Source organism: Podarcis liolepis, assembly GCF_965112155.1.
Source record: "Podarcis liolepis genome assembly, chromosome: 1".
Classification (NCBI taxonomy): Eukaryota; Metazoa; Chordata; class Lepidosauria; order Squamata; family Lacertidae; genus Podarcis; species Podarcis liolepis.
Genome location: NC_139554.1, coordinates 112,130,920 through 112,155,414, shown reverse-complemented (window position 1 = coordinate 112,155,414; position 24,495 = coordinate 112,130,920). Strand labels below are relative to the sequence as shown.

General features: G+C 39.3%; 1 protein-coding gene across 4 annotated transcripts in view; it reads right to left on the bottom strand.

Moving 5' to 3' along the window:
* The window catches only part of NCKAP1 (NCK associated protein 1), a gene marked incomplete at its 5' end in the record, with an annotated part of 48,490 nt that overhangs the window by 13,619 nt on the left and 10,376 nt on the right, over window positions 1–24,495 (bottom strand). The window contains 17 exons of one of the 4 annotated variants that reach the window (XM_083495964.1): window positions 39–171; window positions 926–1,071; window positions 2,603–2,661; window positions 3,324–3,405; window positions 4,692–4,824; window positions 6,676–6,782; window positions 6,914–7,010; window positions 8,286–8,342; window positions 8,820–8,976; window positions 10,517–10,565; window positions 11,896–12,033; window positions 13,225–13,315; window positions 13,411–13,553; window positions 14,211–14,267; window positions 14,537–14,629; window positions 22,402–22,512; window positions 23,951–23,968. In XM_083495964.1, the coding sequence (XP_083352090.1) occupies window positions 39–171; window positions 926–1,071; window positions 2,603–2,661; window positions 3,324–3,405; window positions 4,692–4,824; window positions 6,676–6,782; window positions 6,914–7,010; window positions 8,286–8,342; window positions 8,820–8,976; window positions 10,517–10,565; window positions 11,896–12,033; window positions 13,225–13,315; window positions 13,411–13,553; window positions 14,211–14,267; window positions 14,537–14,629; window positions 22,402–22,512; window positions 23,951–23,968 (1,671 nt within the window). The remainder of the gene's footprint in view (window positions 1–38; window positions 172–925; window positions 1,072–2,602; window positions 2,662–3,323; window positions 3,406–4,691; window positions 4,825–6,675; window positions 6,783–6,913; window positions 7,011–8,285; window positions 8,343–8,819; window positions 8,977–10,516; window positions 10,566–11,895; window positions 12,034–13,224; window positions 13,316–13,410; window positions 13,554–14,210; window positions 14,268–14,536; window positions 14,630–22,401; window positions 22,513–23,950; window positions 23,969–24,495) is intronic. The other 3 variants (XM_083495961.1, XM_083495962.1, XM_083495963.1) reach the window with 3 other exon arrangements.

The following is a 24,495-nucleotide window of genomic DNA, read 5'->3' as shown; positions in this document are numbered from 1 at the left end:
AAAAACCAACATCAAAGAGAAGATTATGGGTTCTTTACCTCTTCTGGGCACAGCTCGTGGGTGCAGCTCATAAAGTGAGTGCAAAGCAGTGGGAATGCAATGGAGTATCTGGACTGAGAGGGCAGTTCCAAACACTGCTGAAACATCTTCTCAAAAGCACGGCTATAGAAACTGTTCAGAAACACAGGTTAAGTTTTCATTCCACTGGGACAAAGTAATTACAAAAAACAAAACAAAAAACAATTTAACAGATGCAACTAAGCACATGAAAAATTTCAAATGCCAGCCATTTTATCCCATGTCCACACAATCACTGAACTTGAGCAATTACATGCACTTGTACCAGATCCTAATAATAAAAGAGTTGCACTCATGGCACTTTACATTACCAAGGGAACTGAAAGCAGGGGGGAAAGAATGTATTATTTAAACCTCCCACTACGTGTACTGTAGCACAGCAAAATCAATGACTTGATGGGGGGTGCAAAGTGTTGGATTATGCTAACCCCAAGTTACCCTTAGGGGTAGTATAAGCTGCTTCTAAAATTTCCAAAAGGACTAGTAAGACCCAGCATAGGTTAGGATTACTCACTTCCATCCTCTACAGCATGTAGAACTTACTAACCAGGCAATCCTAAACACATCTACTCAGAAGTCCCAACTGAGTTCCATTAAGCTTACTCCCACCCACTGCATTTTAAACATTCATAGCACTTCATAATTTGCACCTTCCCTTCACAGAAATCCTAGAGATAGGTATTTGTAATTTTCTTTTGTACAGAATATGTTATCTTGCTGCGGCTGCAGAAGGAGACCTGAAATATACAAGACAGTCTCCAGCTGACTGCACATTGGCTCTTCCCCAAGAGCAAAACAAAACAAAAATCACAACCACGAGGAAGCTTTGGTATATTTAACAACATACCAAAATATAGAAAGATCAGATGTTTCCACCAACATCTCCACCAAGGAATCTACCATTTTTGTGTGGAAAATGATTGTGTTCATCATCTTTCCAAGTTCTCTGTGGTCTGCGAGGCCAAGCGAAGCTTTAGATACACTAGTATAGGCCTGTTGACACATAAAAAAGTAACAATTCACATTATCCAGGTTCTAATTCTCATCTAAAAATCTGCCTTCACTTGAAGGCAAGCATTAGTTTTTTTAAAAAATGAGCAAAATCCACACACACACACACACACGGTAGCACTGTAGCTTGCTCTAATTTGCTTGGGGCAAGTTACGTTTAAAATACAACCCATTCTAAGCTGCCTTACTCCTCCCTATCTACTTTTGGAACATGCTGAGGGTTTGCTCATTCTTGAAACTGGGACTTAAAAAAATGTACAGATCCACAAAAGAGGTTATTTGAGGATTCACTAAGCAAGCCTTATTTTTCAGTTGCTTTACTTATACTTAAGAGTCAAATTCATATTTATAGACAAAACTTGCTTATAATATTTGTTGAAGAAAAGGTAAATATTTTCAAAGTGGCACCCTACTAGGATCAAAACAATATCAGGGCATAGTAATGCCATACTATTTTGCTACTGCTGCAGATGTTACTTGAAAAGGGCTGGTTGTTCAAAAATTCCTCTTAGTTTGTAGCCAAAGATTTACTGGGCCCAATTTCAAAAAACAGAGCTTGAAGCATATATCGTATTGTCTTATTTTTGGAAGGTGGGTTTTTTGTTTTAAAAGCAAACCTAAATCCAGCATTGCATAAAAAGGAATGTATGTTCTTCCAACTCTGTTTGCCTTTACAACTTCTTTGAACAACTGAGGAAAACCAGGCCTTTTACATTATCTCCTAACCAACATCTAAGAAAAATGACTGGCTTAAGTGTCTGGCAATGTGACCTTTCTACAAAGGTTCTCTTTGAGTATGTGTAATAAAGTGTTGAAGAACAGGACATAACCTTCTCAACTCTGATTTGGCCGTACAGCTTTGTTATTACAGACTTTTCTTCTATCCTTATCACTCTATTTCACGCTTCCTGAAACTGTTTGATGTAATTCTGCGCTCCTTCTTTGAACAATGGGTGTGTGTGTGTGTGTGAAAACGTCTCCTGAAGTTTATCCTATGAAAAAGTTTTCAATTCAGATTAAATTTGTACATTGATATATGCTACTTCAGGTATTTCATGTGCCATTCTACTTTAAAAAGTAAAAGCAGCACAGGTTTTTTTGAATATTTCATCTCCTTTTCACAATGCCTGCCTTTTCTGAACAACACATATGAATTAATCTATCCTTCTTTACAACTTTGCATCATTCATATTATGGGCAGTAGCAAAAGCAATGGTAGTCTACTACTGAATTTACTCAAAACTAGTCAGCCTACATATTTTTCTCCACCATGATCTTGGCTTTATCCTCCTTTTAGCTGTTTTGTTTGTTTGTTTGTTTGTTTATGAAAAACACCCTGCTCATACTGTGAACCATTCCCTTCCTGAATGCCTGTTTGGGAATACATGAATTTCAAAATGTGAACTCAAATATTTAAATCAATTATTTTAAATCACTTTGATTTAAAACTGATCTACTCTTTAACACAGGGAAAGCAATATTGCTTTGAAGAATGCACAATAGTAATTCTTACCTGTAATCTAAACCAATCGAGCCTCATTCCTCTGAAGTCAAATACCTCCCCATCTTCAACTGCAACATGTGGAAAAACAAAATATGAAAAAACCATTTGGACAAATGTTTCACCCACTTAATACACATATTTAAAGTCAACAAAAAATGGAGGGGTGGGGAGAGCTGGCATGTGTATCTTATTTACAGAGCAGTCTTATGTGTATTTACTCAGAAGAAAGACCCACGCTTTTTAGTATAATTTATTCCCAAGGTAAGCATGTGTAGGATTACGGTCTCAAAAGTATACATGCCTTACAGTCCAGTCCATTCTGAACTTAATGGGATTAACTCCCATGCAAGTATATATAGGATTGCAACCTTAGTTTTTCACAAGCCAATGGATAGCAAATGTAGGGTTTCCAAAAGTCATCAGAAGGCAGCAATTCACAAGGCTTGTATGCTCCTCTCATGAACATGGCAGTGCCCTCTATATGCAGAAATGCACAGAGGATCTGAATGTTACATATCTATCCACAATATGCACAGGAATTAGTACTCTCTAAGGCAGCAGATTGTCTTGGACTGTAAGTTCCACCTTCCCTGCAATTGCCCAAGCTGTAGGGAGGTGCTGAGAGTCGACCCAACAAAATCTGCAGGACTTCATGTTACCCACTTAAGACACACTATTTCCAATTTTGCTATGGCAGACATAGTTCATGGCTTACATATACATAACTTACCTTGCTTCACACTTAAGGAGGTCATGGTGTTTACAAAAGAGGACATAATGATGGACTCATCTTCAGGGCATACCGAAAGATTCTAAAAAATCAGAAACCAGGACACTACTGTTATTTTGCCAGCTACACAATTATCACTTCATCACAATAAAGTGGAGAACACATCAACGGATATGTGGCTGGCAGGAAACTTCTGTGCAGCTCCATCTGGACCTCAGCCTGGTGCTTGTCTGTGTATGAGATCACAGGTTATGGTATGAAGGCACATGAGGCCACCACTTAATTAGGTCTGGGCCTTATCGCTGCCTGAATAGCACACAGGCTCCACAATGAAAGAAACGTGGGATATAAATATAAGGACATAAATTTAAAAAGTAGTGGGATAAATAGTGAGTGGTGCCAGTGGAGCACATGTAGGACTAAGATGCACATAGTTTATGTATGAGAGAGTACTGAGTGTGAAGTACATGAGAAGAAGGGCAGCTGTATACAGAAAGCCTGCTTTCTCTCCCTGCACCACCTCAAAATCAGCCCACAAACTTTCAGACTTTCACTTGGGCAATTAAAGTGTGGAAACTGTTTTTCTGACATAGGGTTGCAAACTGGGGTTAGTATTATTTCACGGGTGACAATATCACTTCCTCCAACTAATGTCACTTAATCCACCAAGTCTATAATGCTTGTAATTTGTTTCTCAATATAGGGAATCAAGAATTTAGCACATTTTTAGCAGTAGTCCAAAATAATGGAAGTTATGAGCGCTGTATAATAGGAGCCTGCATATTTATTTGTGAAAGCAAGATCATTTTAAAGAGCTCCCCTGCCCATCCAGATGTAATAAACAAATGCTATAATGTACACAATTAAAGGGGCTGAGAACTACAGAGAAGAGACACTGGTTGCTGACTGACTCCATTTTGTTTTCAAACAGCCTTCCCTCATTACAAAGTCATCTTAACTACATGCTATTGAAAATTAACAAAAAGATTATTTCTTCCCGAATACAAGCAGCTTTATCCCTACAGGATGACTACTAGTTTAAATTTTGAACATCTACGCGGATATGTTGTGTAGTATAAAATCTGAGCTCCATCTAGTGGGCAATGAAAAAGTAAAATAGTCATTTTTCAGTGACTGATAGTAACTATGTATCTGTGATTGACTGGTGTCTGTACAAAATATGTAGGTTCTATGGAACCCGTATATCAGAATATAGTCTTTGGGTTCCCTAATAGAAGTTCACACCTTACAGGATACTTTAAAGGGTATTTTAACTTCTTAGCATTTATTCACTCAGGATGAAAATCAACAAGTCAGTACTTAATTCAGTACTTGTAACCTTTTTATAGCAATATCCTCACCACTTACCTGCACAAGTTCATTTAAGACAACTGCATCAAAGCCCGATAGGTACTGCACATAGTATCTTTGCATAACTGGGCCATATTTTCGTACATGTGCCCTGAGCTCTTCCATGTAGAAAATCAGCTCCGCTATGTGCCTTAGGAACGAAAGAGAAACGAAGAATATTGACTAATGTAAGCATGTGTGAAAAATGTCATGGTGTGAAATTCTCATTTTCAGGCTATTTATTGGTCCTTAAATCATGGTTATTTGCTACTTAAGTATATCCAAGTTTTCAGTGAGATAGAGAGAACGCTAGCAGGGAAACTACATGGGAAGGCCATAATTAAGTAAACAAACACATCACTTTATTACTGAAAAAGCTCTCTAGCTTTGCCCCAGTAAGCCCACATAATTAAAGAAAACAGCTATTTAAAGATATATTTGGAGGGGGGGGCGCGCGAAGCGGTGGAATTAAGAAAACAAAGAGGGATGGTTTTGCTGACATCACCACTCTTGTTTTCAAGCCCAGTAGGAAGCTACTTGCAGAAAATGTTAAGGGCTGGGTCACAACAGGCTTTGAAGTTCAAAAGAAACACTTTTGAAAACAACCTACGGGACAAATGTTTCTGTTGATCCTCTAGAACTGACAATCAATAAAAGTGCACGGCACACATCCTCTTACATTGCTCTGATTAGAAAATTATGTGTTGTTTTGGGGAGCAGATTGCTGGGTGCTGAACAAGAGAAGGCAACATTCTTCCAAAATCCTGGAGTACTATCGCCAAACTGATCTTGAAGGTATTATCTTAGCAGACCAAGCTTGGACAACTATTAAAGGCCTGCCACTACTCGTTTATTTTGTTGTGATATCAGGATTTTCTACATTTTGTAAACGTAAATCAGCTAATGGAACTTTATGTATGTGAAGAACCACATGCCGGTTGGGAAAAAGGCATTCAACTATTAGTTTATATATATAAAAAGTGAAGTTTCAATACAGAAACAATTTGCAAAGACAGAAAAAGTGAATCTAGAGTCAGGTAAGTATCTGAAGAAGTGTGCATGCACACGAAAGCTTATACCCAGAACAAACTTAGTTGGTCTCTAATGTGCTACTGGACAATTTTTTAATTTATTTAGAAAAAGTGACTGTACAACTTGCTGAAGAGGGCTTCATATTTACACCAGGAAACTATCCCCCAATTACTGGATGTACTTTGGAGAGTCACAAGACTCTGCTGCTTTTGCTGAAACAGACTAAGAGTTATCCCTTTGGAAATGGTTACAATCTAGACTAGAGAGTTATGCAATTAACTGTTGCACGCTCAGCGCAGCTTTTGTTTGTGATCTGAACACACAAACACACAGGAATGATAAGCTGCTTTTAAGACTTTGCCTGCACTCCTATACACACATTTCTGAGAGTAAATACCACTGAATTAAATGGGGCTTACTTTTAAGTACACATGTATAGGATTGCACTTTTAATGTCATTTCAAGATAGGACTACAGTGTAGCAGCAGGCGTGTGAAGAATCAAAGAAAATGTTTGAAATCTTTTTAGGGAAGCTTCTACGTAAGCTCTCTGGACTAAGGCCAATGTGGCATTTTTCACCACTACCCTGCCCAATGCATGCTGACTGTTAAAAGGAGTTGAGTATGGGGACGTGGCTAGATAGACACGAGACCTTTGCTATATGAATTCCAGCACATTATTCTGAACTGAATAGCTTTGCATTCATTACACTCACAAATGTATCTTAATAAAATTTTGTTTTCAAATCCCACAGCAGCGAAAGGAAACATTATTTTAACATATCTAGGAATAACAGTGATCACCCAAGTCAAGGAAAGAGCCTCCATATATCAATGCAATCAAGACCACAATGTGCCAGAAGAAGAAGAAAAACAAGTAGTAGTACCCTATACCAAAGTGCTTTGGCAGCAGCAGGTTCCATATCATGCAAGAAATCTGAATTTTAAAATATACCAGATATGAAACGTACTTATCTATGAAATCATCTGCACTCTTCTTTGGCATGTTATCTGCGTGTCGTAGAAGCCAAATAATTTCATCACGAGCAAACGATAATGCCATAAAGACAAAAAGTGCCTGGAAAAAACCAAACACACATTAAAATGTTTCCCTTTGCAGATATTATAAGTGAATGTACAGCAAATGGAAATGAACTCTGTGGATTGTGCCCGTAAATAATTTCCCTTCTACTTACTAAGCTTACTTACCTTGGGACCCAACAGTCCTGGCTGATCTGACAGGACAGTAGCTAGTTCTTTCAGTGCAGACCGTAAAAATTTGCGTCTTTCTCTGTGCATTGAACCACTGTTTTCAGAATACAAATACTGCAATTAATCACCAATATACTATACTTCACAAATTATTTGAAGCTGTGCTTAGAGTCCATGGCAGTGCATTCTCAATTAAAAATGGTGTTTAAAAACCACCTCTCATATTGCTCCTTAAGATCAAGTTTTAATACATTTGTGAGGCCATTACATTTTCATGTTACCAGTGGAAATAAAGATTTAAAGAAAACAGTTATGTAAAATCTGTTTTGGCAGTTTTTTATATTGGCTGGAACATTACCTCTGACTTTTATGTAAAGAGGTGGGAAGCATGTGGCTCTCCAGATTTTTTGGGGACTCCAGCTCTTAGCAGCCCCAGACAGCATGACCCACAGTCATGGATAATGGGAGTTGTAGTCCAGTAGTACCTGGATGGTCACATATTTGCCACCCCTGTACTAAATAATAATATCCAAGATCTGACCAGCCACGCCTGGAGAGCTCAGTTGGTTAGAATGTGGTCTGATAACACCAAGGTTGCAGGTTCGATCCCTGTATGGGACAACTGAATATTCCTGCATTGCAGGGGGTTGGACTTGATGATCCTTAGGGTCCCTTCCAGCTCTACAACTCTATGTAAGGCAAAGGTAGGAAATGATTTTCATCCCAGGGTTGAATTCTTTTCTGGGCAATCTTCCATGAGCCACATGCCCAGAGTGGATGGGGCCAGAGGTCAAAGCGGGCAGAGTACTTAATATGAATTTTACCATTGTACAGTAGGGTACACACAGTAACCACTCTGCCCTCCATCCAAGCAGCATTACCAGAGTTCAAGGACATGTTCCAGTCAGGCAAGAATAGTGCAAAGCAGAACTGCAAGGGATGTGGCCTGTGAGGGTGTGTGTGTGTGTGTGTGTGTGTGTGTGTGACCTTGAGAGAGTTCAAAGGGCCAGATAGGGGTGTGGAGAGACACATTTGGCCCCTGGCCCTGAAGTTCTACATTCCCAATGTAAGGAAACACAGAGTGGAATCCATCGTATAAAATATAGGCTTGGATTGAAAGATCCAGCTGGTGAACAGGAAGCAAAACCAGCTACAAAGAGATGGACCTTCCAAGTATGTAGGAGCAGCAGATGAGGAAAGAGAAACTGGCAACTCTCTCCCCAAAACAAGCAGGAGATTCTTCTGTTTGCCATGAGGTACTTTTAAGCAAATATCTTTCAAAATTGCTGACAGAGTTGTATAATTTGGCTAAATACTAAAACATGTAATTAGTAGTATTTTATAAAAACATATTTTACAGTACACTTACGCATGTGATACAGCCGCTTCCTTGCACTCTCGTATGTCGTTAATACGTTTGTTATAGCTGCAAGTGTAAACAAAATGTATAAACATATTGGTGATAAAGACTTCCCATCTCTCTACAATTGCATCAGAAAGAACAACTTGCCTTTAACTAACCAGTGTTAAGGTCCTGTATTTAGATCAAATGCCATCTCAGACTTATGAATAAGTGAACGTGGAGCTAGGCTTCAATTTCTGAACAAAGTTGAAAGGCATGCAACCAAAAGCAAAGTTTAAATTTAAAGCAGCTCCAAGAATTAGGTGTAAAAACCCCCAATTCAAGCACAATGAAGAACCTGGGTAAAGGAAAGTGGGGTATTTTATGTGGAGTAAAGTAAAAGGAGGGAGAGCATATGCTGCTGCTTTCTCAATCTCAACCCTAAATATCACTGAATTCCAGAAGATTTCTCTTGTTCATCTATCTCTCATTTGCCACTATATGCATATATATAGCGAATGCAATAAAATCTAATCTATATCTATATTTCAAAAACCGTACCCTCTTATGTTTACAAACAAGTCTTCTGCAGCTTTGTGAATATGGAAAACTTCATCCCGAAACAGAGCCAAGCAAGAACTGCTTTGAAGAGCAAGCTTCCAAAGGGTCAAAGCAGTTGCATCACTGTTCAGGACTCCATGGCACAAAATAAACCCAACTTTGAAAAGAGAAAGAGAAATCAGCATTATGTAAAACTCATGGTGACAAATTCAAACTGTTGTCTGTACCGCCAGTGGTCCACAAGCTTCATTAAGGTGGTCTGCAGCATTCAGTGGATTTGTAGTTGAAGATAGGAGATGACACATCCATTGTATTAAATATTCATATTGATTTTTAATGGTATTTTAATTCTTTGTCCTATTTCTTATATTGCATTTAACTGTATAGGTGTCTCCCCACTTGAATGCAATCAGCATGTGCGCTCCAGCTGACACACACGCAGAAAATGGTGCAAAAAGGGGGTGGAACAGGGCCAGAAGCGAAATGGGGTAATCCTCACTTATACACATCCTGGTGATGCGCACGGCTGGCCCAAAATGGAACCCCCATGTAAGTGGGGATTCCCCTGTACTACAATTCCATGGAATGCAATAAAATCTAATGTAAGAAGAAATAAGCAGCACTAAAAACACAATTAAAAATCATACAGCATCTAGCACAGTGTGTTACAATTGCTATAACAAGCTGAAAAATCATTAAGTGCTCCACTAAGATCCTCAGCAATTTTCAAGGGGTCCATGGAGGGGGGGGGAGGTTTGGGAACCTTCTTTAGCCCCCCGCGACCCTCTCCCGGCTGGAGAGGTGACGCACAGCTATGGCAGGAGCCTCTATAGCCGCACGTCACCTCTCCAGCCGGGAGAGCGCGCGCGGGGCTAAAGAAGCACCCCGCAACCCTCTCCCGGCTGGAGAGGTGACGCGCGGCTATGGCAGGAGCCTCTATAGCCGCGCGTCACCTCTCCAGCCAGGAGAGGGTCGCAGGGGGCTGCTTTAGCCCCGCGCGCGTGCTCTCCCGGCTGGAGAGGTGACATGGGGCTGTAGGGGTTCCTGCCATAGCCGCGCGTCACCTCTCCAGCCGGGAGAGGGTCACGGGGCTATGGCGTCTTCACTCCATAGGACGCACACACATTTCCCCTTCATTTTTGAAGGAGAAAAAGTGCGTCCTATAGAGCGAAAAATACGGTAGTTAAAAGTTCTATTACTTCCCCATAGATACCAATGGAATTAGAAGTGCTTAGCTCTGGAACATGCTTACAAAATTCCAATACCTCAGCACTTAGAGCTTACACAATTGTAACATTGCCTTTTATTAATGGGATAATGAGATCAGAATAGCCTCAGCCTAGCTCCCATATATGAGCTCCCTGCACACTCCCGCCCAGTGTCTTCACTAAGCTAATAGCTAAGTCAATACCAATGCTAGCCATGGTTATTGCTAAGCAGTTTGTTTTAAAACCGGGTTTGAAAATTGTTAAAGAATCCTGATAAAGACCAAACCTTCATTACAATTATGTTGGTAAGCTGTGAGTGCATTTTGCACATATGAAGACTGGGCCTTGGGAGACAGAATGAATGCTCCTGCTCCCTTAACCATGGCTAAGAGGTGGGCACTGTTACATCTGAACTGATCTCGTGGCTCCATTATACATGAAAACAGCTGTAAAGAAACAGGAAGTACTTCAGTAGAACATCGAACTTACATATGATCCACTTCTCCATTGTATCCAGAGACAGGTATTCGCATGGCATCTGTTTGTAAAAACAAGCTGTCATCAGAAAATGACACATTGCAATCTAGTTAATACATGAGCTCTGGGTACAATACTTTAAACAAGGCTGATGAAATAATAACAGCTCTCTAAGTGAAATCATTTATTTAGGGAAGGGCTGCTTCAGGGGTACAAAAGGGTTTAAAGTACACTTTCAGGGCTTCTCCACGTTTGCTCTAAACCAACTCTTCCTGATCCTTTGTGTGGGCACACTCTGGCACGGACCATATGCTGGGCACAGTTCTAACTCTAGGAGCTTATGGTACATCTTTTTGGTTCCAGGAACAAATGGACAATCTATGCTATGACCTAGCCGCCTGATGAGGCACACAGATCAAAATGATCTTATGTGATCTGAGATCCACTTGTTACTCACTCTGGCTTTGAGGCAGTGGGAAGAGAGCTGGAGGACAGGTAGAGTAAAACTCATGGGAAGGTTATTCAAACACTAGCAAGAAACTATTACTGGGCCTACTTTGTGGTGAAGCAACTATTCTTCTGCATCTTCTCAGTGTCATTCAGCAGAGCTTTGGAAATCTGGCCCAGGGGCAGATGCAACAGAACCTTTGGTATAATGCTGCAACACATTTGCAAGACACTTTGAGGACAAAGTTGCCCATATCCATTATGACTTATGACTCCACTTCTTGTCCACACGTCCCTCAGAGAAGGCACATGGAGAAGGGTCTCTGATGGTGAATGAAGCTCAGGTAGGTTCATATGAGCAGAGGTAACCCCTGAGGTATTCGGGTCCTGAGTTGCATAAGGTTTTATATATCAAAAACATAACTCTGAATTGAGTTTGGAAAATAATTGGTAACTGGCACAGTTGTGACAGAATTAGTGCTAGACACTCAGATTAGAGTCAGAAATCTGGCTGCCAAATTCCATGCTAGCTGCAGTTTCTAAACCATCTTCATCAGCTGCCCCACATATAACACATGGCAGTAATTAATCTAAAGGTTACTAGAGTGCAAACACTCTTTTTCAAACAGCAAAAGTAAGGGTCATATCTGGGCCACCAGCTGATGCTGATGGAAGGCACTGTGTGCCATTGAGGCCACTTGTGCCCTGAGTAACAGTAGATCCAGAAGTACCCCCAAAATGCACACTTGTTCCTTCGGGGGGAGTCTTGCCTCATTAAACACACACACACACACACACACACACACACACACACAGAGAGAGAGAGAGAGAGAGAGAGAGAGAGAGAGAGAGAGAGAGAATGAATAACCTCAGCTGGGATTTTTCAAAAGCAAACCTCACAAACTTTAAGTTCCACAGAATTGAATCAAAGTAAAGTATCGTACTGTGTCTGACTGTGCAGGATTAAGCATTGTGCTGGGAGCGCTGATGAGGCTCAAGAGTTGTGCGTTTCTCCATTGGTCAGCTGAGAGGTTTCGTCGAGGATAGACCATCTGGAGTGAGATTAGGGCATCTGAAAGAGCCTAGAACACAGTAAATACAAACATATTGTTTTGAACGATTAGCAGTTAAGTACAATAAATACAATTTAACGATTTTCTAATCTATTCCATTATTACAGTACTCTCAAGCATCTAATGGTCATGTATTTCATGTCTATCCAACGCTGTATGAGAGAAATGCTGGGACTTGATATATTTTTTCCTTGTCTCACATACTTGAACCTTTGCCAAAGGATTTTAAAATTTAAAATATTATTTTAAAGTGCAAATTGTAAGTTCTTAAATAACTAGGTTGATATTAAGAGAATCTGGATACAGTATAAGCATGTTATCCCTACAGTCAATTTCTAAGCTGAACCAAAAGCCTCCTTTAGCTAAATATATGTAAATGAAGAACCAATTTGATCATTTCTCAAAGACTCGAAGCTTGCTTCAAACTGTCATGGGCACGGAATATTTATTTCCTACTCTGCTTTTTTTGCAAGGATGGGGATAGTCATGGCAGAGTAGGACAGAAAGGAGCAACACTGGGAAGAAGTGAAGATAACAGACCTCAGGATTTTGTGGAGAATGTACAAGGGCTAAAAGTGGGAAGTTTATATGCACGGTCCCCTTTTCAAGTGTTCTAATTTTGAGAGGGTCTGAAGGGGAATTCTAAGTGCATTCACCTGAATGTGCTTAGAATCCCCCTTCAGACCTTCTTTCTAAATATGGGAAGGTTTGAAGTAGTATTGGTGTGCAGGGAAACACTGCAGCAGGGATTGTGCATGCACATCCCCAACTTGACCTTTTCAGGCCCACACTTGTGTCTGAAGAGGTGGTTCGGTGTGCTGGTACCTTATTCCCACACTTAAGCCTGCAATCCTATGCTCACTTTCCTGGGAATAAGCCCCAATGGATTCAATGGAACTTTCCTCTACTAAGTAGACATCTTCAGAATTGCCATTAACCTTACAAACTATCATGGGTTTGGGTTGTAAAAAGGACCCTATATGGAAATATCCTGAAGACTTTTCCATTATAGTGCTAAATGAACTATTTAATTCTTTTAAATGCACACAGAAAGAGGGGAAAGCTTGACAATTTTATTAAAAACTGCTTATCCTCAATTTTCTATTTTTTTAAAAAAACTTATACACATTCATTTTCAGAAAAAAGGGGGGAGAGACAGTCAGACAAATCTTCAGAAAGAGGAAAAAGGCTTATACATACTTTACTATGTGGCACAAATTCCTCCATCATCTTCTTCAAAGGGTTCTCATAATCCACAATCATCTGGCCAAGACGTGGGTATTCCCTATCACTAAAAAAAGCAACAAACGAGATTAAGGAAAATGTATTTTATACCATGCTCCCAATCATCACAAAAAAGACATTCAGTGTGCTATGCATTTTTACCTTGCTCCATGTGTCATCTCATGAGCATAGTTGTACAACCCTATGATGGCCTTCCGCTCTTCAATCCGAGACAGCAGTATCATTAGTGTTGTGTAGGTTATGATTAAATCTAGGTAGTTCTTTGTTAAATCAAAATTTACAGTCTAGAAATGAAATACAAAAAAAAAAAAAAGTTTTGTATTGTAACAGATTACTCATATCATCTTCAAGTTCTAATCCTTCATACATTTCATATGCATTTGAAAAGTCTCAAACAACTTAAAATTAGCACCTACTAGCACCTATTAAACGTAGAGAAGCACCTTAAATATATTAACTTTATTTACTGTAGCACATTCTAAACATTAAAATGTGTAATAGGTTAGCACAATTCAATGGACTCACTCTTAGAGGACTCCAGGCTGAATGGCCTTTTCAAATATTTCCAAGAATTATGTTAGAAAGCAGTGCATACATAGAGGACCAAAACTCCCAGTCAAAACTAATACATTGGAAATGAGCTACGGCATCATTTGACCATTTTCTACCTTTACTGCAATTAGAGGAATAGGTCAAGACCAATGTTTAAACAGCCACTTCAACTCCCAGTCCATTTCCAGGCACAATTCTTAGTATTTGTATTGATTTATAAAGGCCTAAACTATTTAGGACTCAGGTCATTTTTATCTCAGCTGCGCAGTGTAATCCTATGCATGTTTACTTGGAAGTAATTTCCCAATGTGTTCACTTGCGCTCGCTCGCTAGTAAATGTATTAAGAATTGCAGTTCAATTGACTTTTTAAAAACTTTCATGGACTTACAATATCAAAGAAGACTTGGCAAACATCAATAGTGTTCAGCAATTCACAGACATGGTCCTTGAAAACAAAAAGGGAAAGGAAAAATCTGATTGCTTACTGAAATTATTACTGGACTTTTTTTCCTGAATTTGGGGGGGGGGACAACACACCCTCAGCCAATAACAGCAATATGTTTTTTAAAAAACAATTTAAAAAATATCCATTACTTTAACATAGAAAGCACTTTTAAAAAGCAATTCATAATAAATTATTTAATCTGCACTCAATGGTTGTGAAATTCTATCAAGGCCTGCAAGAGCAGCTGATCTGTACTTCAGGTGCCTTACCTTAAATTCCATAACATCAACAAACGTGAAGTAATATAAAGCCAGATTCTTCAGAATCTCTGATTTCTCTTTCTGCAGCTGAGCAAGCTGTTGCTACAAATCAAACACACACACACATATAAACTAAACAGTTCTTGGAAACAAATGCATAATTTTAAGAAAGCCAAGGAATCATACTTGCAAGAAGCAGGTACACAATTTTTTGCAGTGATCAAATGTTTAGTGCATTTCTCCAATAGCAAGGTCTTCATGGTTGTGATTTTAATATATGAACAAACTATGGGGCACAATTCCTCCTATCTTGAGCTCAATAAGTCACTCTCCCTCCCATTGATGTAAGCATCTACCATTCTGCTGGCAATTGTCAAGAAAACAGGAAGCCAGTGCACTGCTTCCCCTTCCTGACCTCTGTCCAAGCCAGACTCTGACCTGGAGCGGGAGGGCTAGATGGGCAAGTAGCAAACAAGCTAGCTTTCCATTCCAGGAACTGGCAGCACACTGCTGCACATGCATACCTCCCTATCCACATGGGCCAAGGGGCAGAAGGTAGAAGCAAGGATACACCTTTGGGCTATATGCAATCCTTCCAAGCATGTTAGAAAGTGATGTTGCCCGCATTCTGCAACTAAACGCTTCTTCTAATAAGCGCCAACTACCAGCTAATTAGTACACATTAGTACCAAAATTATTAACTAAAAGTACTAGAGATTAGAGAGTGTTAAAAAGGAATTGGTTATACGAGTAATTAGCCAAAGCAAAACCATTTATGAGCACAAATCAGCATGAAAAAAAATAAGGACAGATTTCTTGAGGTGGGAAAAGAGGTGACAGCAGAGTTTACAGATTTTACTACGGAGAAAACAATACGCTTTAAATTCAGAACTTACCAAAAAGAATATCCAGGCAAAGCCACGTTAAGCATGCAAAATAAAATGTAGATACAAACATAAAATACAGTCACGGTTCTTTAAGCAGTCCCATATAACACAATATACATTAAAACACAAGCAACAAAAGAAACAAAGATGAAAAAGAAGCAAGAGGATAGCGTGTTAGACACTGGTGAGGAAATGGAAGAGAGACTATGAATACAAGGATATTCAGTAGTTATAAAAGTAGATTTTCACACAGTATTTTTCAGCAGTGCTCAAATGTGTTATTCCTGCAGAATACAAACTAATCAGTAGAAAGGGAAAGAATGAAGTTACACAAAAGACTAGTGAAGAATTAGAACAACTTTCAACTCCCTATATTAATTTTTAAAAAAATAATTCCATGCCCTTCAAATGTTTAAAAAACACACATCTATGCCACACAGTTGTGAGCATAAACTAGATAGACAATGTCTTCCACAAAGTTACACAGGGATTTTCACTGATATTTTCATTGATAAATATCACACTTTAAAATTATATTCTTCCATTTGACATTAATAGAGGGGGAAAACTTTTACCCAAATTCAATTTTCATTATACAGATATGGATCACAAAAATGGAAAGCATTCCCAGTTTCATAAAAAAGCTGGTTCTCACAGTCAACAGAACTATGAAATTGAAGGTTGGCATCTCATGACTCCTGGCTACTGTAAAAATGAAAAATCCTGCCCACTCTAGTTTTTTGTGTATCTAGGTCAGTGTGGCCATTCATTTCTACTTTGTCTTTACATAGACATCATATATCAAAGTCAAAAAGCAATTAAGAACATTTCCAGTACAAAATAGACTGAAGTCTAATGGAGCATGCAGGAAATATATGTAAAATAAAATTTACATATTTTGCATGTAAAAGAACATTCAGCATAATCTATGTTTAAATAGTATGTAGAGCCAATTAGACTTCAGTGTATTTTGTACTGGAAATGCTGTCATTGTTCATTTCTGGGTCTATGTAAGGAAGAAATGCGTGACCAGTTCAACTACTTTGATACCATAGAATAATCGAAATATTAAAAGAGGGTGGCATCAGCAACAGAATCTTGATAAAAGTTTACCTTTTGAGAAAAATGAAAGGTAAATATTGCGGGCCCAAATTCAGGAGGGTCTGTATGGTTCTCCAACTCATGAACACATAAAAAGTCTAATATGATTAAAGGCCTTTCCACAGTCACCTTCTTTCATATGCATCTAGCTAAATAACTCTCCCTTGACATATATATATTACTTATATCTCAATCATACACATACATTCTGCAATTGGATAACATCGTACTGGCTGGACATAAATAAGAACGGGGGGGGGGGGGGTCAAGGAAAAGACACTGAAAGACCACACTGAGCATTATACAGCATAAGACAGTAGCGTAACCACATTAAAATGTACACACTTTTAGACTGGTAATGAAACAAAGAGCGGTTAGGTGTATCAATGTACATTATTCAATCTTATGGCTATATCCTTATGTATTATAGTAGAATATTTATACAGAAAAGTATCAAAAATTAAGGTTGTTTTCTGAAAATATTTATCACTTAGTGAAGAAATATTTATTTCACCAAAGCTTTCAAACCACTCAGCCTTTTACCACAGTTTTAAATGTTTTGTGCTTTTTATGTTTTCTGTAGCCAAAAAGCAAGACTGGTAAGTAATTCAACTTTAAACAGTATTTACTTATAGCTTTCCCAAATTAATCTTACTGATGCTAGTCATTACATGCCTTCAGAAAGGGGGCTGATGAAAATATTAGACCCCATCTCAGACTACTTGTAAAGATTTTTTTCCAGGAAATTTTGTCCAATTAGATCTATAAACTACGCCAGCCCACCTGCAACATATGCCAAGATTCAAAGAACCACAAAACCAGTCCTGTGATCCCAAGAGAGCTTTAGACTCACACACACCCCTTTTCTTTTTAACCTCTCTGGCCTCCCAAACACTGCATGACACACTGCTTTTGAAAGGGAGGAGGACTTCAATAGTAGTTTGTAGGGGGGGGAGGGGGGAATTAGCTGGAAATTCCAGTGCAACAGGAATTTCACTTACCACAACATGTGTGATGACAGGTATGAGTCATCCCACCAATGTGAGAGCTGCAGAGGTGTGTGATCACTTGGGAGTTGAATGATGACCACCTTTTCCCCAACATTAGGAGAAAAACTTGCAACTGGTTGGCTGCTGAGCTGCTACGGAGCCTGGAGCACCCCACCAGCATCTCCCCTCCCACTCTTCCAACTGCAAGTTTGAAACAGGGCTGGGGTCTGTCCCTGGCCTTATACATCAGACAGAGAGCATACCAAAAGTGAGTGAGTGTGTGAACGTTATATGTACAGTGGACTCGGCCTACTGTACATATAACCTAGGACTGTATGTGAACAGCACAAGTCACAAGTCCTCAGGAACAAAGGTTAATACAAATTATTGTAATTAGTATAATTAACCCTGTTCTTTTTTTACAGTTCTAATACAATCAAATATCTGACTACTATTCTGTTACCACTGCTGAGAACCAGCTGCTTTTGGTCCACTGTCACCTGGTGGTAGCTATTCTCTCAGGCTACCTGAACTATTTCAATTTTAGCTGGTTCTACAATACAGCTGACTATAACTTTAAAAACTGTTGCCCGAGTTTGTTTTTTTCCTCCTCCTTCCCCATCCCTTTTTCACTGAGTGTTATATCTTTCATATTGTATGCCTGAGGGCAGGGATTCTCTTACTACTAATCTTTGTAAGCCCCGTAGACAGCTTTTCCAGTTAAAGAACAGGGCAAAATTGCTTTAAAGAAGCAAGCCAAGTAAAAAGTGGACAATATTCAATGGGTTGTTTGGTTATTTTCTATCCCTATCTAAAATTCCACTGGGCTTTGTGATTCAACACATCTTTTTGGTCTCAGCACCGAGATGGGGTGTGTGTGTTGAGGGTCAAGGCGGATTTAGTTATTCTACATGTGGGATTTCAGATAGATTTCTAAAAATTGCCTAAGTAGGCTAGTTGTCCAATATTTCATCAAATAATATCAGTATTGTTCTGCAAGTTACACTGCCAGAAAAAATGCAAATGTTTTAAATTATTCATTCAAGATCTTGTCTACAGGATTTCAACCTAATATTAAAATAAAGCTTGGATCTTTAGTGTTACAGCAAGTATTCCAGAATGGCTCATTTGCATGCTTAGCCTGAGGGCTTCTCCTTAAATACAGATATAAACCCTATTAAAGTACCATCTCAGCTTGCTCCTAGTTAAACAGCAACTGATTGTTTAAAATTATTTAACACAATCCTGCAAGAGAGAGTTCAAAAAGGGGAAGATTTCAGCGGTTTTGCTTTTAAGAGAGCTGGAGTACAGAAAGTATCAGGAACCCAAAACAGCTCAATAAAAGAAACTGAGAAAATCAGAACGGGGGGAAGTGTACCTCAACTCTTTACATCACCACAGGTTTTAGCCTTTCAATTGTCTTCTTATAGATAAGACAGATGGCATACCAGAAATATACACCCCCCCAATGTAAATATTACAATGGCACACTTACTACAGTTTGATTTCAGGATATCCTAGAGCAGAGCTTTTCAACCCCTTTGAGTCCACGGCTCCCTTGTTTCAAGCAGCTGTCACCACTGCCCCCAGTCTCTGCACCACCCGCCCCAGAGAAAGCTGTCTCCTCAGGGGCCTGGGAAGAGGATGCCTTGACGGCCCGGCCAAGACTGGCTAAAGGTGAACATGAGGCCAGAACTCTACCTTGGGAGGCAGCAGTGACAGCAGTGGGTGCTGCCAGGCCTGCATGGCGGTAAAGCTCCCCTTCAGCACCGGGGACTTAGCTTCCAGGCAGGCCTTGCACACAGCAAGCACAAGAAAGGCCAACACAGCACCTGCCTGCCAAGCCTCCCACTTGTCTGTTCATTCCCAACAGCAAGGTCTGGTGGACTGGCTGGCTGGGCTCCTTCGCCTGCTTGCTTGCTTACTCTGAGGCTGGCTGAGCTCATGATAACCAGTATCCCCTGGCCAACCCCAGAGACAGCATTCGCCTGGGGAGCTTGTAGCAAGGGCTGCTGCAACAAACAGTTGTGCAAGCCTTTGGGAGGCAGAGACATGAGAGGGCATCAGAGGGAGGGAGGGAAGGAAGGGGGGATGTAGACCAGTGTTGCCTGTGGCACTCCTTACCATCATTCAGGGCACCCCAGGGTGCCACAGCACACTGGTTGAAAACCAGTCCTAGAGCATAAGAACTCTGGATGAACTGCTTATTACCATACTACTAAGAGTCCTTAGATACCTGTCCTTTTACATTTCTTTCCTTTACCCCCCTCTCCAAATTATTCTTATCTCATTAAGCAATGTTCTAATTGCTGTAACCCACCCTGGGAACTGACAGCATCGACCAACACGTTTCCCCACAAGTTTCCAAAGGGAAAGACACTTTCACTCAATTTCTCACACTTCAAAACAAAGTTTTGAATACTTAGAAGGCGTTAAATCAGGCATCCCCAACCTTCGACCCTCCAGATGTTTTGGACTACAATTCCCATCATCCCTGACCACTGGTCCTGTTAGCTAGGGATCATGGGAGTTGTAGACCAAAACATCTGGAGGGCCGCAGGTTGGGGATGCCAACATTAACTCAAGCTCTTCCACCTTTGAAAATGATGCATTTCTTGTTAATTCTTGTTAATCTTGTGAACTTCATAACATTCATGTCTGATACACAATATCAAACAGGTAAAACTTGTCTAACATAGTCCTAAAATAAGTGTTATTAGCTCTGTTCTAAATGATACAACCACTTTCTTTAAATTTACCCTAGTTGAATACTTTCTTTAGATATCCAGTTTTCATTTTTTTGTTAGAAGTAAATATTTTTAATGCAAATTGGAAACTAAGTTAACAATGCCCATCTGCTAAAAAAAACAACCACCAAAGATCCATGTCTGGAACAGAAAATTGCTACTCAAATCAGCAGAACTTCAACTGTCAAATATATATTTATACTGAGAGGTATCCAACAAAGTAGTTCCGTTTGCGCAAGGATTTTCGTTCGCGCAACAGAATTTTCCCTCCCTCTCCTCTTTCTGCAGTACCTCCCACACCTGCTCAAGTCTGCTCTGGAGGGTTGAGGTAAAGATTGGGCAGGGGCAGAAGGTGGATAGGGAGGGAGGGAAAATTATGTTGTGCAGACAGAAGTCGTTGTGCCAACAGAATTACTTCATTGGATCCCACCCACTGCATCCTTCTGATCCAAAGAACTCTGAACAAAAAGAGGAAAAGTATTATTGCTATTCTGTGAACTCTTGTGCAAGACTTCTCATAGAACAGTATCACAGTTGCATTGCATTACTGTATGAGAAACAAGGTGAATGAGGAAGATACAGGCTCCAGTGGATTATAAAAAAAAGTATTGAAGTGCTTGTGTAAAGTCTTACATAAGAACTTACACAAAAAGGAAGGACTTCTCTGGACTGGAGCTCACTTTTCTTACATTATTCTTCCACTAAATCAGAAACAACCCTTCCATGAGCACATAATACTCTCTTGCTAGCAGAACACTTTTGGATGTAAGCCATTATGTTTGAAGATATGATGTCACATATGAAATTATGGGTTGGCAAAATATCTCTGCTTAGTAACTGGCACTGTTTGACATTTGGCAATCAGTATCACTGAAATAAAAAGTACGTACTAGATGTATTTTAACGTTATCTAATAAATGACCATAAGAGAGGGAAGATCACTTAAAATTACCAGTGCTTAGTAACTGTATTGGAAACTTGAATTCTCAAGCACTCATGCAAACTGCTGCATGCAGAGAACATGCAAACCCATTACCTGCCTCCCCTTTCCACCTCTGAGAAGAAAACAAACATGTAAAAATATCTTCCTCTCAATTCTCATTATAAAGAAATCACAGTTAGTTTATGAAGAGTTTACTGCATTACAACCAAAATTCAATTAATGTTGTAAACAGTCTTAAATTGCTTTGATCCCATTTTAATTCAAGACATGAAAGTCAATATAAAAGGAACAACACGGCAACAGCAAAACCAAATTATCTGGGGACAAGCAAGGAAACTGAACAAGGCAGGGATGAGAAACCTGTAGACCGCCAAAAGGTTGTTGGATTCCAACTCCTATCAGCCCCAACCAGCAGGGCCAGTAGTAAAAAATGATGCAAGCTGGAGTACAGCAACTTATGGAAGGTCACAGGTTATGGATTGTTTTAAGTCAAGTAATGCCCTTGTGTTCCAACTTTCCTGAGACATGCAGAGTCATCTAGTTCTAAGACTGACTCCACAAGAACTGGAACTGTTTCAGTTTGGAGGATTACCTAAACTGGAAGCCTCCTGGTCAACTGTTTTCCAGTAGTAAGCCATTTCCATCTTCTGCGAAGATACACAGCACTTTACATTCTTAAGAAAAACCTCAGAGCTTTATTCCACGATGGGTTTGTTAATATACTGAGCTGTATACACGTAAACTTTCAATGCACTGCCCGTAGAATAAACTAACTGACAGCACTCACTCCAAGGAATGTAGCATGCAACTGAAAGCCTTATATGAATTTCTGCCATCAATTCATCATCTTACAAATACTCATACTGCAATTCTGATTACAGAAAAACTGCCCTGCACTGTCTAGGATTAGTACATTCCAAATTTCACAAGGCTTCTGTTCCTTTATAAGAACTGTAAATCTTAAAACTCAATCCAGGACACTTTCCCCATAATTCAGTCAACAGAAAAAGCTGCAGCTGTGGAACACCTGCCTTTTATACAGTACTGGTTCTTTTGGCATATTATCAACACACCACTGAGAATTAACCAGTGTCAATATCATTCGGTGCTTCCCTCATCCCACCCAATGGACAATGCCATTAGAAGAACTGCCAGGTAATAATTATCAAGCAAATCCAAATATTTACAATGTTGTATCATTACTTACATTGTTGTTGCGTGTTTCGACAGCTGGAAATTTTCTGACAATGAATTTGACAGCCGATTCAAGATTTTTGTCAATAAGATATGATGGTTTTGCTTTTGGGTCTCCACATGCCTATGGAAGAAAATGAGAAGAAGAAAAAACTAAACATATATTCTTTTCACTAAATACTATATACTTTTAGCTGATCTTCAATTAGAAACTAGATAGACTTCTTTAGCTTTTTAGTGAGCAGGTGAAAAAAATGAGTGGGGATTCTCACAGCTGGACTATGTAATGTGACACAGTACAGAGATGCTCTTCTACTGGAAAAAATGCATGGAAATTCAAAGCAGTTAGTGCAGAACAGCAGTGAAGGGGAAGTTCAGTCTTAAAAGAAGAAATGGAAACTTTGGCTAGAAGTAAAGCATGAGGTAGGTTCACCATGTATTTAAGTGATGCTAATCAACTGGTAGAAAACTCTAGCTGTCACCACCTATACAAGGCAGTGCTGCGCTTATTGCATTATTAGTATAATTTATCTGAAATAAAGAACCAAGCAATATGTAGTTAACAATAGTTCACCTGCGATTTCTCTCTAATACGCTAAACAACTTGGAGTAGTTCAAATGGAGTAGAACTATTTTAACAAGCTTATCATTAGGCACAGCTTCTGAACCTAGAGCCACATTCACTATATTTAGGCCTACAAACATGCCACAGCCCCACAAAGAGTTACTTCCATCACAAAAAGCAAGTATTTATGTGGATTTGGTATTGTCATTCCCCACTGAAGTCTACTGTTAGTGAGGTGTGTGGCAAGAAAAAAGTTGACTATTAATGGCACAAACAGCAGGCAAGTTTCATTGCCACATGTTGTTTTCATATCAGCTTGCTTCCTAGGGCATGAATTTAATTTGTATAGAGTGGCTGCATACATTTGCTGAAGGACTGTAATTGGACTGCTAGTAGACTGTAACTAATGTGCATGTATAAAACAGATTGCACCCCAGACTGAATGGTGACTCCATCTGTACATTAATTTGGACATTTTAATTTTATCTACTCTTTCGGTGATCTCAAAAAAGACATTACTCTCTAAGTCACCTGTCACACAATTCTGTTCCTACACAGCTGGCTAGCTGTTTACATAATAAATTTGTGATCCCTTTTAACAGTAGAACTCTTTTTTAAAAAGTGCTACATTCTAAAGTAGAACTCTTTTAAAAAGGGCTACATTCTAACATATAGTTAAGACAAGCTGGGACAGAAAATGGTGAACAGTTGAACTGTGTAATTAACACACCACTGTTACATACTCAGGAAGAACGCTGTGCAGCAATCCCGTTTCTGTTCCAAAATCCCTTCCTAGATACAAAATTCTAATTTAATAGAGAATTTGTGGCTCATGCAAATTATAACATGCTATGCATTTTTACACAACATAGTGAAATGCCAAGATGGCCACTTATTAACTTTTCTACAGTTGTGTTGTGAATTATTGAGACAGAAGTCATGAAGTATGAGACTGATCTGAAAGCGGGCAGAGGGAAGGTGAAAAAGCTTTGCAAACCTTCCATACTTGTCCTTGCTGGGGAAGCATTGCAATGAAAAGAGAGAAGATTACACATAAACAAAAAAAATTTTGGATTCCCACAAGCATCATGTCCAGAAAAGCAAACTACCATATTTACTCAAATCAAATGCTCACCTTTTTTGGCCAAATTAAGAGCGAAAATTAAGGTGTGCATTATATTCAATGGCACATTGACATTTGCCAGAAAATACTTTTTTTGTTTTGTTTCAAGGTTCTGAAAATTGAGGTTTGCATTAGATTCGATGGTGTATTAGACTCAAGTAAATACGGTACTTCTATTCAACAAAGTTAAAGTCAAGTGCTGGCATAATTAAATATTTCTACTTACAGGCAGCATTCTAAGAGACACTATTTCTATTACATATATGGTGCTCAAAACGTGTGTACAACAATTTCCAATGCACAATATGTTGTATCACATCAGCTTCCAATATATTTGTTCTGATCAAGAGGGATAGGTTGAAAAGAAACAAAGTTTAGAGCAAACAGAACATGCAATTTTTAGGAGAGCAACTATCAGT